Source organism: Fringilla coelebs, assembly GCF_963513975.1.
Source record: "Fringilla coelebs genome assembly, chromosome: 5".
In the NCBI taxonomy this organism is placed as follows: Eukaryota; Metazoa; Chordata; class Aves; order Passeriformes; family Fringillidae; genus Fringilla; species Fringilla coelebs.
This window is the reverse complement of record NC_140033.1, coordinates 32,764,254-32,778,507: the sequence shown is the minus strand read 5'-3', so window position 1 is coordinate 32,778,507 and position 14,254 is coordinate 32,764,254. Positions and strand designations below refer to the sequence as shown.

The window sequence follows — 14,254 nt, the reverse complement described above, 5'->3', positions numbered from 1 at the left end:
GCAGAGTGCAGAACTCCCTGCCCAAACACTGCCTACACCCACTGGGAAACAGCTACTGCCCCACCAGTTCACATCTGCATGGATGAGGCAGAAAAAACTCCAAAAGACAGACAAAGCTGGGTTAGGAAGAGAAGGCAAGCCCACAAGGGTGAGGTCTGCAAGGTTCCCAGTTTAACCAAATAGCATGTTCAGTCTCCTGTACTGTGCACTGCTCCAAAGGCACTCTAACAGTTGTTGATGATCAGTACCCAGGGAGCTTAACTCATACAGCCACATGGAAACAAATTAATTACTGCAAAGAGAAGAAATAGACTTTTTAAAGAAATGGTTTATATAATAAAACAGAGAAGCACAGAAAGTGATATGGCTCTTATTAAAAATGATGGGGAAAGGAAATTAAAAGCAAGGTTGTGCCCTTTTCTTTTGGCCTTTCTATTCAAATCTTTGAAGTGTTTCTTTACATAAGGCTAGAGGTGTTTGCTTTTTTTTTTATCTTTTGTTCTGTGTTATTTCTAAAGACTTTTTAGTTGGTGGGACAAGACTAACTCATGTGCCTTACCACCTAGAAAAGTTATTTTCTTTTGTACTCTGCCTGCAGAGGGAACTATGGGTCATGATGGAATTAACTCAAGAACTCTTCAAGAGCTGGCTGATGTCATCACAAAACCTCTCTCTCAGTTTCTGAGCAGTCTTGGGAATTGGCAAAGTCCAGGCTGACTCGAAGCTGGCAAATATTGCTCCAGTTTTCAAAAAGGGCAAGAAGGGTCCTCCCTGGAAACTGCAGGTCTGTCAATCCTACTTCAGTGCCTGGTAAAGCTACGAAGGAGATTATTCTGGGATGTATTTAAAAACACCTGAAAGACAACACAGTCACTGGTCACAGCCACCACAGCTTCATGAGAGGGGAAGTCCTGTTGATCAAACTTGATTTCTGTTGATGGCAAGGTAACCCACCTAGTTCCCACCAAGGGAAGCCAGCTGATGTAATCTTGGATTTCATCAGCAGATCTTTCAATACTGTCTCTCAGAGTATCCTTCTGGATAAATGTCCAGCACACAGCTGGATAAACACCTCATGTGACAGGTGAGCAACTGGCCCATTGGTTGGGCACAGTTATAGTGAATGGGGTGACATCAAACTGGTGACCTGTCACTAGTGGGGCTCTGCAGGGCTACCATAGGTCCTGGGCTCTTCAACATCTTCAGCAATGACTTGGAGACATGGCTAGAAGGGATACTAAACAAGTTCACAGCTGATACAAAACTGGGAGAAGCTGCTGACTCCCTCCAAAGCAGGGGGGGCCTGCAGAGAGACCCTGACAAATTAAGAGAACTGGGCAATCCCTAACCTCATGAAGTTCATCAAAGGAAAGGTTAGGACTCTGCCCCTGGGATGGGGCAGCACTGGATGAGTGGAGAGACTGGGGAATGAGAGGCTGGAGGGCAGTGCCATAGAAAGGGACCATGGGGTCCTGGTCAAGGGGAAGAGCAGTGATCAGCCTAGGCACATGTCCAGTTTGTTATATTGATAGTATGCTTATCTCATGCACTAGTGCCATCATTATTTTGCAAGCCTTTGGGGAAAACGTCTTAATGATTTCTGAGCCTTTTTCATGATGTGTCAATGCTTTTTAAAGAGCTGATATTGCAGCAGCTGAACTTAATTTGAGAAAGCATTAGAGAGACATGTAAAAATTTAGGAAAAAGAAATGGGACCAAGATAGGGAGTTGGCTCCCAAGTATTTCAGTGCATACTTCCCCAACAAATTGGTTTAGAATTTGCTGGTTAAGTTGCATGTATGATTCTTTCCCTTAACACAATGTCATCTTTTTGCCTTGGAGTATTTAAGATTGTTAGAGACTGTTAAAACACATTAACAGACTTTCCTAATAGACTTACTGTATGGAAAGTTCTGAGACTTGTAGGCATCTGATCTGTGAACATGCAACAGATTCACAGATCTGTTACTCAAACTATGAAACACGTAATAATGCTTCTCAAATGTCCACCAAACTGTTGAACTGACAAACCATCCTGTGAGAGTATGCATCACTGAACTGACTTTAGTCTCCAAATTGTTTACTGATCAGCCATCAAGGATGCACTGAAAAAAGAAAGCAAGGTCGTAATTTTGCAGATGCTGAACTGTCATAATGATATTTCCTCCATTTCTCCCCTGTAGTGAACCAGCACTGTTAAAAGCATACTAGTACCTTTCTAAAATTAAATATTGAGTTTATCTCCTATTAATTTAGCAGGTTTATTCTGCTGATGCAGTGATGCAAAATATATATTTGTCAAATGACTGTGTCAGACTACAAGCAGATGAAAAAGATTATGCTATCCTAACTATGTACTCTCACATTTGTAGGTGACAGACTGTTCACTTGGTAGCATAAACATCTTAATTTGTGTGCCAAAGTTTCAGCATCGTTCGTAAGTGCTCAGCAAATAGGCTTAAGGCAGAAGTTGTATTTATCACAAGGAAGGGCACACTAGAGTACATCTAATTATTTTATTTATTCCCACAGTTGTTATCTAGGCAAATCCATCAACAAGACAGTAATTATTGCTATACTTCTATGGGCCATAAGTGAAGAATGTTCCCATAGCAGGGGACTAGCTTTCCTTCTCTACATGCATACTTCTTTTCTAGAAAACTCAAACCAAGGCAAGATTGAAAGCTACAGAGTCTAAAAAGATTGAAATTACTGTGCTAACATGTACTTTCTTTTTATAATAAAACTGCATAATTAAGAGCCTTTTCACAGTGTTTCTTGGGAAATAGTAATTTCCTAGCTCATCCCTGGTGTATTTATCATGTTTGAATTGTTTTAGAATTGTCTCTGCTAAGCTGTGAGTTCTCAGAAGGTGGAGTTACAAAGGTTTCATTAAACTGGGTTAGTTAGTGCTCTGCACAAGAAATAAGCAAAATCTTATGCCAATTTTGCCACATCAGTGGCCTCTAGCAGTTAAGCAGGCTCAGTATGAGCTGTTGTCAGCATCCTGTTCACTCATTCCAAGCCAAACTCTGCTGTGGTTTTAGGAATTGTCACTTATATATTGCTATCAATACAGGATTACTGATTTCACCTTCTCAGATCTCTGATGTGCCACAGTAAACTGAACTTAGCTTTTTGAAGAGGAATCAGATTCTGTGTTATTTCAACAAAGAAATAAAGAAAATCTGTCAGCAACTACCTTGAAAAATTAAACAGCCAGGATTTTTCAAGAGTAAGATAAATCAATGGAAAATGCAAGTGGCACAGCAGCTCTGTCTTTTTTAACATCCAAGTTGCTTTGGACTGTCCTCACTTTTTCCTTTTTCTGAGCACTTAACATTTGCATTGCTTGTGAAATGTGTGATGCCAGTAGGAGTAGTGGGAGACATTTGAAAGGCCAAGTGGGAGACATGAAGATGTACTTTTATGATGTGCATCGCTTTTCTATACCATGTGCCCTCAGCCTTATTACTGGAACAGCTCTGTATTTTCAGCAAACCTGTGACCTTCCTGACATCTTTAGAGGACATTTATGAATGTGTCCTGACCCCAAAATAAGTCCAGTGAAGATCTCTCTCCAACACAAGGAAAGTGTCTGCCTACCTTCTGCTCCCTGTCATTCCCCATCATTCAGATACTATTGCTATATACCAGTACTTGATCTGACAAGTTAAGGTATTTTAGCTTCCCAGAGAAATAGAAGAGTTTGACTGGGGAGTTTTCTATGTTGCAAAGATGATTTATTGCAAAGTCAATAAGCTGTTGTCTCTTTAAGCCGATGTGTAAGATTTCTAAATCAATCAGTTCACCAAAGAATAAACCAACCGTCTTCCAGCTTTTAGTTTGATCAACTTTTCTTCCTGTAAATACCAGGCAAAACTTCTTTCTGTGACCCCACACAACTTACTGAGCTCCCCTTTCTCCATCTCCCTCACTCAAAAGGTACACCTCATTGTAGTTCCTATAGCTTATATTCTTGTCTGAAACATGGGACTGATTCCTGGCCTGAACTGGCTGAAAGTGTGGTAAGGAGAGGAGTAAGGGAGGAGTGCAGCTGCTGGGACACTGCAGACCTGAAGATACTGACTGTCTGGCACAGCCAGGGAGACACCAGGCACAGTTTTAAGTACTTGCCAGTCATAATTTACTGAACTCACAGAGATACAAAATGAAGCTTAGCTATTAAATTGGTTTTAGAATGATGTTTTCAGTCCTAATTTTAAAATCCATGCATAAAATACATGAAAATTGAAAATACAGAGTTTTAAAATGCATTTTTGTTAGTTGTAAAACATGTTGAAAACCTATGTAATGTAACATTTAAAAAAACCTTCACATAGAAGAGATAGAAAATTAGAAAGTAAGGTTTCCCTTACAAAATTCTGATTATTCCAGCAAAATAAGCCCATTTTGTTCTGAGAACATCTGAAGTTGTGGTTCACCTGCTTCTGTTCTTATTTCTTCAACAATCGTGTACATGATGTGTGGTTTTAATGAGGACAGCACAAGCTAAAGGCCTTAATTTACAGACCTTTGCTGTAAGATAAGGCATGATGATAAGAAATAACCAGGTTATTAAAGCTTCTTCATACATACTAAAAGATCTGATACTTGCCCCTTACTCAAAGGCTTTAGAGGTATTTAAATTCCAATATGACACCACATTCTAAGTTACACTTCATGAAGGCACCTTTCCCTTCAAACAAATAGAACTTAGCAATAGGGAGATACTTCAGTACTAGTATATTACTCACAGATTTCCTATCAATTTGCTTTTTTATTGGAGACAATGATTTATCTCACAATAGAAAGACTGATTTTTTAAAAAAACTTTTCCCACTCTATAAATCATGGGGTAAACAAGTAGATGACATTTCCTTTTTGTGACTGAGAAATGTCACTGCTGGAGATTAAAACTGTTGATACTTGCTCTGATAAGGCCACTATGATCTTATTCTGTACACAGTAAATGTCATAAAGAATTAAATGAGGTCCCCATCTGTCTAGATACTGTTCTATCTTTGTGTACATGAGTAGATATAATACACAGATATGATGATGACCATTCTAAACATTCAAGTGAAACAGATGCAGCTTTGCACCATATTGCCACTTTATTATGTGTGGGCTTTATTTAGCTAAATGTGGACATGTATAGCTGACCAAGCCCTTTGCAATCAATGAAAAGCTGGACAATGAAGTTAACAGTACAGATCACTTAATCTGAAGCAGATTCTTGCATCTGATTAAACGGGTCTCATCTGCTCATATTAGATTTCCAGGGACTTTAGCTGGAACACAGATAGCATGCCAAGATATTTGTATCTACATTGCAGATGTCTGAAAATCAAGTAAAGTAAATTCCATCCCAAGAAACCATCTTGCAGCAGTAGCCTGACTCAAATTGTGGACAAATTCAGAATTTTTATGGCATAAAAAATATTCCCATTTAAAAAAAAAATCTTAAATTCTCAGAAAGGAATTAGCATGCACTGGAAGCCAAAATATGGAAGTTAATACCAGATTAAATCTGATGGTTATCAGTGTGCATACATACCACCAGTGTGAGGAAAAAGAATGAAAATACCAAAGTCCAGTCCTGCAGATTTTCAGTGGTACTTCAGAAAAGTATTTCAGCACATGCTTCACTGTTTCCCTACCCTGGGAGCAAAGGCACTAATCCCAAGCCTCGCCAGACACTGGAGTTATGCAACTGTTTAATTGAAACAAGGCTGTATCTTCAGGGCTTATTCAGCACTGAAGTCCCACTTGTGCCATGGCTCCTGCAGCCGCTGATCCCCCGCAGCTGTGCGAATTGTCTGCGCCTATCGCTGCTTTGCAGAAGCTGATCCCAGAACACTTCACTGACTGCAGGCCTCAGCCAAGAAGGCTTTGCAGTATCACACCCTACAAAATCCTGGCGGTTTCAGACTAAAAAAAAACCCAAAGAAATTCCCAAACAAACAAACAAACAAAAAAATAAGTGGTGGTTTAGGAAGGTTTTGGGAATCTGTGTCTGTAACAATTAAAAAGAACTCAAGGCAGAAAGACAAGACTATTTTTCCTTGGATCTTTTTGCCACCTAAGTTGTTCTTGAGTTTAAATGTTCTTCAGCCCATCTACTGATGGCTGCAGAGTTTTCCCTAGGTCAAAAGAAAAATCACCAAGATGCAGAAACCTAATGTTTGGGCTCTGCCTGTGGAGAAGTGATCACTGATAGCTTCCTAAACTTCACAAATGTTTCTTGATATCAGAACTGTAAGGTTTTTTTATGGTCCTTCAAATCTTGAGGATGGGGGACAGAGGTGCCTAGAGATTGTTATACAGGGTACTGGACCATATATGTTTCAGTTCTTCCAGACAAAAAAAAAAAAAAAAAGAGAGCATTTAAATGTACAACTTCCTGAATGAGCAGAAATCAACAGGCTTTTATAAGAGATGCATATCACCGATTCATCTTAATTCTACAGCTGTGTTTCAAAAAAAGGGTAATTTTTACTTCTTTTCTTTTTCACAACATACCACCTCAGAAAATAGCTGGGGAAATAATTATCAGGTAGATGAGACACTGTTTTGTAGTACCAAGTTGTGTAAATGGATTTCAAACAAGAAAATAGAAATTCAGACCTAAGTTCTCTCAGATTTTCCTACGGATTAGCAGGAGCTTGCCAGAATGTTCACAGTTTTTTTTCTTGATCTCTCTAAATGCTATGGGAAGTCTACAAAACCCTGGTTTTCTTTTCATTATTTACTTATCCCAGTCAGGGATGGGGAAGGGCACATAAGTAACATTTAGACAACACAGCACTGGATCTACAAGCACCTATGATTTTTATGGAGTGCAGTCCACAAGTAAAACCCAGCAGCATGGACAAAAACAAAGCAGAAAAGAAAGAAGTTTACTCTAGTAAGCTCTGAGTAGGAAATGTCTCATTAATAAACAACAAAACTTCTAATAAACTGGCTTACCAGAGTCTGGGGGGAAAAAAGGGTTGAAAGTAAAGAATAATCCCGAAAGCATTAGCATATGTATTTTAAACAAGTGAGTAGTCTTTTCAAAAATATAGTTTTGGCTTGTGTAAAACATAAAAATAAGTAACTCCACTGGGGGTAACTTAGTGGATGAAAGTCCACTTAAAGCTTATAGAAGTAGTCTGATATGGAATTTGTATAAGATAAGCTAAGTAAGTAACTGTACTTACTGTGTAAAGCTCGTTAAGTACTTTCATTAAGTCTTCATGAAGCTGAAATGAAATCTCTTTACTCTGTAATTAAAAAGAATCATTAGAAAAGGGCATGTAAAAACTACATCATACATTTGTTTCTTGATATTTATACTCATTGCTCATCCTAGACAGTGAATGCAATGTTGCTCCCAAAACCCATTTTGAATTACAGTGCACTAAAAGAAGTGATTCAGGGATGCAGAGGCAGACAGATAACATCTGGACAGAAGACTACTAAAAAGAAACCCAGAAGTAATTTTAAGGTATTTTTCCCATAAAGCATCAGGAAATTAGGTGCCAACAGAAAGGGGAAAGTTCAAGATTAATGTTTTTTAACAGAACAAACTGTGTACTGTTTTATAATTGCTATGATATATACAAAACCGAATCCATGCAGAATGCGATATTCTAGAGAGACATCCTGCCCAATTTTGCATCTAGTCTTTGTTTCTCAGCACATACAACTATCTAAATATTTATGCAAGAAATAATTGTGGCTCCTCTTTGAAACAGATACCCAACTGCATAATATTCCACAGAGTGGGCTGCTGAACCAGCTTTGTTTAGCTTTTCTGGACTGTGACTTTACTTTCATTCTAACCCAGAAAAAAAAAGAAATGCTTAGCAGCAGTTATTATCAAAGCAAATATGTCAAAACAAGAGCATTTAATTGGAGGCTCATTGAAATATATTCCTTTGTTAGTTTTCCACAGCAGCTCAATCTGATGAAAATGGTGGCAACTGTGCAAGAGTTGAAGGCATTTGTATCACAGCCTTTGGAAAACAGCTACAGAATAGAGCTACGGGACTTGGCAAACAGCCTGGCTACATTTCTGCCGTGACGCTCAGCATTCTAACATCCATGCTGGAAGCGTCAGATTTTTTTTTCTGTGAATAAATTGATAATTAGTCTGGCCTCTAAAAACTTCAACAGCATGATAGATAATGGTCTTAGATATGAGAAGTAGTTTGTATTAGTATGGAAGTCAAAGGAAAATCCTCAGGGACAACTATCTCCAAAACTGCTAGCACATACTTGGCCATCACTAAAACACCTGAAGGAATAATGGATTTCTGAATGAGAATTTGCAGCACAACGTCCATGTATGAGGAGAAACCACACCACACATCCCACTCACTGTATCTTCCAGGAGGATGAAACAGACACATACAGTAGCTCAAACAGAAAACTTGGGGTGTTTTTTCCTCCTGCTCCTACTATCCTATTTTAACTCTGTGCACCCATCGTATCACTTATCAGTATTCACTCCAATCATTAAACGCAAGATGGCTTTACACTGACAAGAAGCTAGGAATATAATTTTAAAAAAACACTTCAGTGAAATTCTTGTATTCCCAAGGGCATTAGCTGCAGTAGCTCAGGCACAGTAAGACAAGTGCTCTGAAGCTGAGGCACACAGAATTACTGTGAAACATTCCTTATTGCTTATACTTTTCAAAGACGTATTTTCATGAGGTATGCATTAGTACCAAAGTATCTAGAACACAAGGCTTACTACTTCCATTTCTTTGCAAATATAGATTATTTTCATCTAATAAGAAGGACAAGATTTCTTATATGTAACAGTAGAGTGCTTATGAAGAATTGAAAAAGACTGCAGATTTGCAAGCTGCTGTAGGGAAATGCCGTAAAATCTTTAGCAAAAATTCTGAGTTGCTTTTCATTGCTTTACATTGGCACCCTGCCTTTAAAAGTCAGCAGTGCAGCTCTAACACAGCTTACACATATCCTCAAAGCTCCAAGAAGAGGCCACCTGTTTATTCTTGGATAGCTGCTTCTATAGTGCTGAATGTGAGTGGTTTTTAAAATTACTTTAGCAGAAAGAAGGGCAAAACATACAAATAAGATGTTTGACAATAAGATGAGAGCATACCCATGTAGGAGGAAACTCTAGATGAAGTCCAGCTTCAAGTAGTTTATCCCTTTCAACTGTTGCTCACAGCCATCTTGAGGCTGATGAGAAGTCAAGCCCTAAGTACAGCAACAGCAATTCTAAGGCAGGATGTCTTAACCTGGTAGTGCATAAGTTTGTTTGAGAAGGTGAGACAGAAAACCCCAAATCAATTTTCTCTTTACCCCTTGAGATTTTACTGTAAGCAAAGCGCACACAGTTCATTGAGGAACAGACCCTCCTCTCAATTCAGTCCCACCTTGATGGAAGTAGCCACCAGATGAGCTGAGGATTTGGAGAATGATCACTACTTACTAGGGCCCATTTTTTCCCTTTGCTCCTATCAAGCTCTGTCCAGCACTGAAATACAAGCAGTCTAGCCCTCGGGATTTACTGGCTATCATGCATACATGATTTTTTCCAGAGCAACACAGTGATCAGTGGTAAATGTGAAAGTGAATGGAAGAGATCACAGTAGAGAAAGATGCTTTTGTAGAAGGACAATAAGCTTTAAAATTGAAAGCAAAAAGAGAAAGAGGGAGGTGATCAGCAAAAGGAGCGAAAATTGGGAAGTGACAACCAAGCAATGCTGCACAATCACAAAGGAGTCATCCCTCCACTACTTCATGTGTAGACTCCAACTAGCAGAGGATGCCTGCAGTGATGGATAACATTTCAAACTATTTCAATTTTGATAAAAGATTTTGTAGGAATTGTCCAAAAAACCCAAGAAATTTGGTTAAACTTAGCAGTATAAAAGGGACTTATTTTTCAAGAACCAACACATTTTTCTTTACTATTTAGGATCAAGAAACACTGACTTGAGTGGCAAGCAATATGGCTTTTAGTGTGTAATATATGGCATGTTAGAGCGCCAGTTAACAAGTTAATTTATTTTCAGTGGTTAATTGCTTTCCTATTTCTTGTTTATGCTACCTATTCCCTGCAGTAGGGTTCAGCATGTGTGAATGGTGTGCTCCCTAGGAGCAGGTCCACAGAGTACCCAAACAACAGGAAGTAAGATGCAGCACAGATTTTCCCAGAGCTGAGCTGATAGCTCTAATCAGGCTATTAAAACCTGACAAACAATCACTGAAGGAGCTTAGTTATTCACTGTGCCCCTGAGAAATGAACTAGTACCTATTAACCAAAGGAATGAAGAATTAGAGCACATGCAAATTCCTGCTAAAAATATTATATATGTTCCTAATCTGGTGCAAGACATTAAGAGCCAGTAGTGTATTTTTTTCACATGCTAGCAGCATAGATCATACACATGCAACCAACAAGCAAACGTACCTAAACCTTTCAGTATGTGCTCAACCTTCAACACATCAATGCTTCTACTGATGTTATCAAGATTTGTATTTCTGGATAAAAGTCTGAGAAACTTAAAATTTTATTCCCCATTAATATCTTTTCATTGAAGTATGTTAAAATTTTTTCCATAAATTTCAGTTAAAGCGTAATTTGGCACTCCAGCTTTACTCTTGTTTATTTTAACTAAAATTTAAGGGTCAGTCCAGTTCTTCCTGGAACTCTTCAGTGTCTGTATTTAGCCTACACAACACTACTCAGTTTACATAATTTAGGGAAAATATTCTGTGCTTATTGCTTTTAAATAAGTCTGCAGCTGGTCCCTGTGGGAAGTGAAGTGCAAACCCTTCTTTTATGGAGGTTTCATGAGCTGCATGACACTAACATAGCCAACTAAGTAAAATTATGTCCCATACTTACCAGTCTATAGCAACAAACAGCTTTGCTATCCTTTTAAACATTTAAATGTTTAAGAAAATGATGCAAAAAATTTATATGCCACAATCTGTATAACACCAAAGAGATTCAGTAGGTAGTCATATTCCTTGTTAATAGCCAGATTAAGGAACTAAAATATTTATTGTGCTTGGTTTCTCCAGCATCTTTTACTGTAAACATTGGAAGATATGTTCATCTTGCCTTATGTAGATTTCTGTCCAAGGAAAATACATGTTTATAAATTATAAATATACAAATCTGCTTAAGGATTTCGTGAGTATGTGTTTATGCAGTTGATTATTACTGCTGGGGTAACCAGAATCACTGCATGAAATATTGTGCATAATACTTTCCCTTTTGCTTGACATTTCTCCTTATTACTTTATTCTTTAATTGTCCCCATGAGGCCAGCTACCCCATCTGCCTGAAGAAATGTGCAAGCATGCAAGGTTTGAACTCCGCTACTTTATTTTTGTAATTTTATGTGCAGCATGAAGGGCAGGCATCGACAGCAATCTTACTGCTTTTATATTCCAGCAACTAAAAAGAAGAGATTAGGTGCCTATCTGAAAGTACAAGGCCTGACGTAACGCTTCCCAACAAATGCTACAAAATCTCTCTACTAGATCCTGTCTTTGTCTTGCATTTAGTAGATTTAAACAGATGCCAGTTCCTGACCCCCGGAAGAAAAGAATGACAAATAGCTCCTGGGAGAACAAAATTAATTAATATCAACATGTTAAGGAGGCTAGACTAGACAGCAAAGCCATATACAATCAGGTACTTGAATACAACACATCCAGTCCCATCAGGCCATGTAAGGCAGAGCCAATATGGATCATTTCCCCAAAACAATCCAAATATCCAGACAGATGCATAAATGCACACGAAGGAAAAACAGAATGATGAAGACCAGAGACTGAGACAAGGACAACATACAAAGCCTAAAGAAACAAGGACACCCTCACCACTATATTTTACCAGGTCATCATTGGCTATTGCACACACCTTTTACAGAACAAGTAGAAAAAGGGGCTGCTAAAAATGTATGGCTTGTGCTATATTGCACATAGGAGGGGTAACAAAACAATACTCCAGTGAAAAGCATGGCTGGGAAAGGAGGAAATGATTGGATCTTTACTACATACAATTCAAGCTGGAGTCAATCTTAAGATACAAATTCAAGCCACACTCTTCTAGAAAATATTGGGCTCACTTCATGGAAAAGTTTTACTTGAGAACTAACATACCCACCAGCAAGATGGAAAAAGTCAGTACTGTCTACCATTGAGAAGCAGAACTGGAAGTCCCATCCTCTTGGCAGGAGAAAGGGGAAGTTAAAAAGAGGAAGTAGAAAGAGTCAAGAAGTTCAGAGTGATTATGACTTTGCTGTTGTCTCCCCTTATCTTGCTTGTGGGCAATGGGACCATCCACCCTGAGACACTTTTCCTTTCTGCAGCAGGAAGACTGAGGTTTTAGAGCAGCACAATGAAGATATGTTGTGATCATGGGCTTGGTATGTGTACTTACTCTCCACACTTGGAAATGGAGTAAAGCACCTTGCTGCTACAAGACTGATGGAGAACTAAAACAAGGTAAAAGCAATGCGTAACACCATTAGAACAATAAGTTCCAAGATATTACCATTGAATACAGTGAAGCTTGACTAACTGGTATTTGTAAGTTATAGAATCACAGAATTGTAGACATTACATGCTCTTGAGTGCAATACTGTGAGAGCCAAGAGAGTACAGATATTTTCTGCTCTTGACCATGGACAGCAGTAAGACACTAAGAATGCACTTGTTAGTCTATTTTAAAAATCTTCACATTTCTGCTTGTTATTTATATTTATTACTTAGAGAGATAGTACATATTTCACAGAACAGTATGATCAGATTCCAGAGTAGAAGTATCTGCAGGACATGGTTTTTCTCTACTTTAATCCAAAATCTGTGAACAGTGAACAAATTCCATATGCTTTCACAGGGATATGACACCTATTGAGACTGATTATACTTTTCTCTGACACTATTTTATCCTAAATATATATTTTTTCTGTAAGTAATCTGCAGAATCACAGAAATTGACAGAAATTGCTTAAATATGCTATTTGATGTTAAAAAATCTCCAACAAAATCAATGCCATTTTCTTCAGGGAGAATACAATTTTGACGGAGAACACTGTTGGCTGTCACCTTTCTCACTCTAAGCGCACCTTCTCTTTGCCCCTGTGACCTCTCTCCTGCAAAGAGAACTGTAGCAGAATACATGTGTTTTGCATGTGATCTTTCTGTTGCCCAGTAAACATCCATTATGCAGTTCTGTGAGTACCTTAAGTTAGACTGCTCATTCACATCTCACACAAATTATCACAGGATCATGGAAGGGTTTGGGCTGGAAGAGCTTCATCATCAGTTCTGCACCTGGGAACTAACAGCAAATAAAACACCAGTACTCTGCAGCAAGCACCATGGCAAGAACTGTGCACACTGGGGCTCAGTGGAAATACCAACCTCCTGCAACAAGTACTGAGCTTGACAGAATGTCTTAAAAATGTGTGCTCAGAATTGATACTGGTGAACAAGCACTGCCACATTGAGTCCACATGCCCACGAATGTCACTTATACCATACTGAGGTGCTGCAGGTGTTCCTGCCACCCTTCCCCAAATGTTATGGGACTGGCTCAGATCCCTGCACAGAGCCTTTGCTAAGCTCACTCTGCCCAAGCTCCACCGAAGCTAACAGCTGTTTGAAGTGACACTCTCACACTGAGTGTCAGCTGGCAAATCCTGATGAAAGGTAGCAAAGGGCTGCTGAGGATCTGGGCTCTACTAGTGTCAGCTTCAGGTTATGCATGGCAGGACCACCTCAATTTCCCTGCTCTTCTTTCCCCTTTAATATTCCCAAGTTAGGAATATAAAAGCAAGAGCAGATGCTAGCTCTTCTTCAAGAAGCTATGCTAGAAAGAGAAAACTTGAAATGTTGTACCTGCATGGGAACAACATGGAGGACAGAGACAAGTTTATCAAGGAGATGGGACAATATGCCTCCTGTTAACACACTGAAAATATCCACGTATTTTCCTTTCCTTTTGAGAGAGAAGCTGCAGCAATCTCCATTAATAAATCATGAGTGAATATAAAAGGACACACACTTGTCCACTGAAAACTTTAACAAGTTACGATTTTACAGTCCACCTGGACGGAAGGGAAGAAAAAGCAAAATTTCTAGTGCCAAAAAACTGAACTACGCTGAAAGCAAACAGGTTTGTCAAATAATGTGCACCTACTAAAGAAGATACTTCTGAGACATAAACAAAGGGAAAACTATTCCAGATGAAAAAAAAAATTCT

The 14,254-nt window shown here is 38.8% G+C and overlaps 1 protein-coding gene across 2 annotated transcripts in view; it reads right to left on the bottom strand.

Annotated features, from left to right (window-relative positions):
• The window catches only part of SRGAP1 (SLIT-ROBO Rho GTPase activating protein 1), a gene marked incomplete at its 5' end in the record, with an annotated part of 134,730 nt that overhangs the window by 49,926 nt on the left and 70,550 nt on the right, over nucleotides 1-14,254 (bottom strand). For both annotated transcript variants that reach the window (XM_084206340.1, XM_084206341.1), the window contains one exon: nucleotides 7,206-7,268. In XM_084206340.1, coding sequence (XP_084062466.1) covers nucleotides 7,206-7,268 — 63 coding nt within the window. The remainder of the gene's footprint in view (nucleotides 1-7,205; nucleotides 7,269-14,254) is intronic.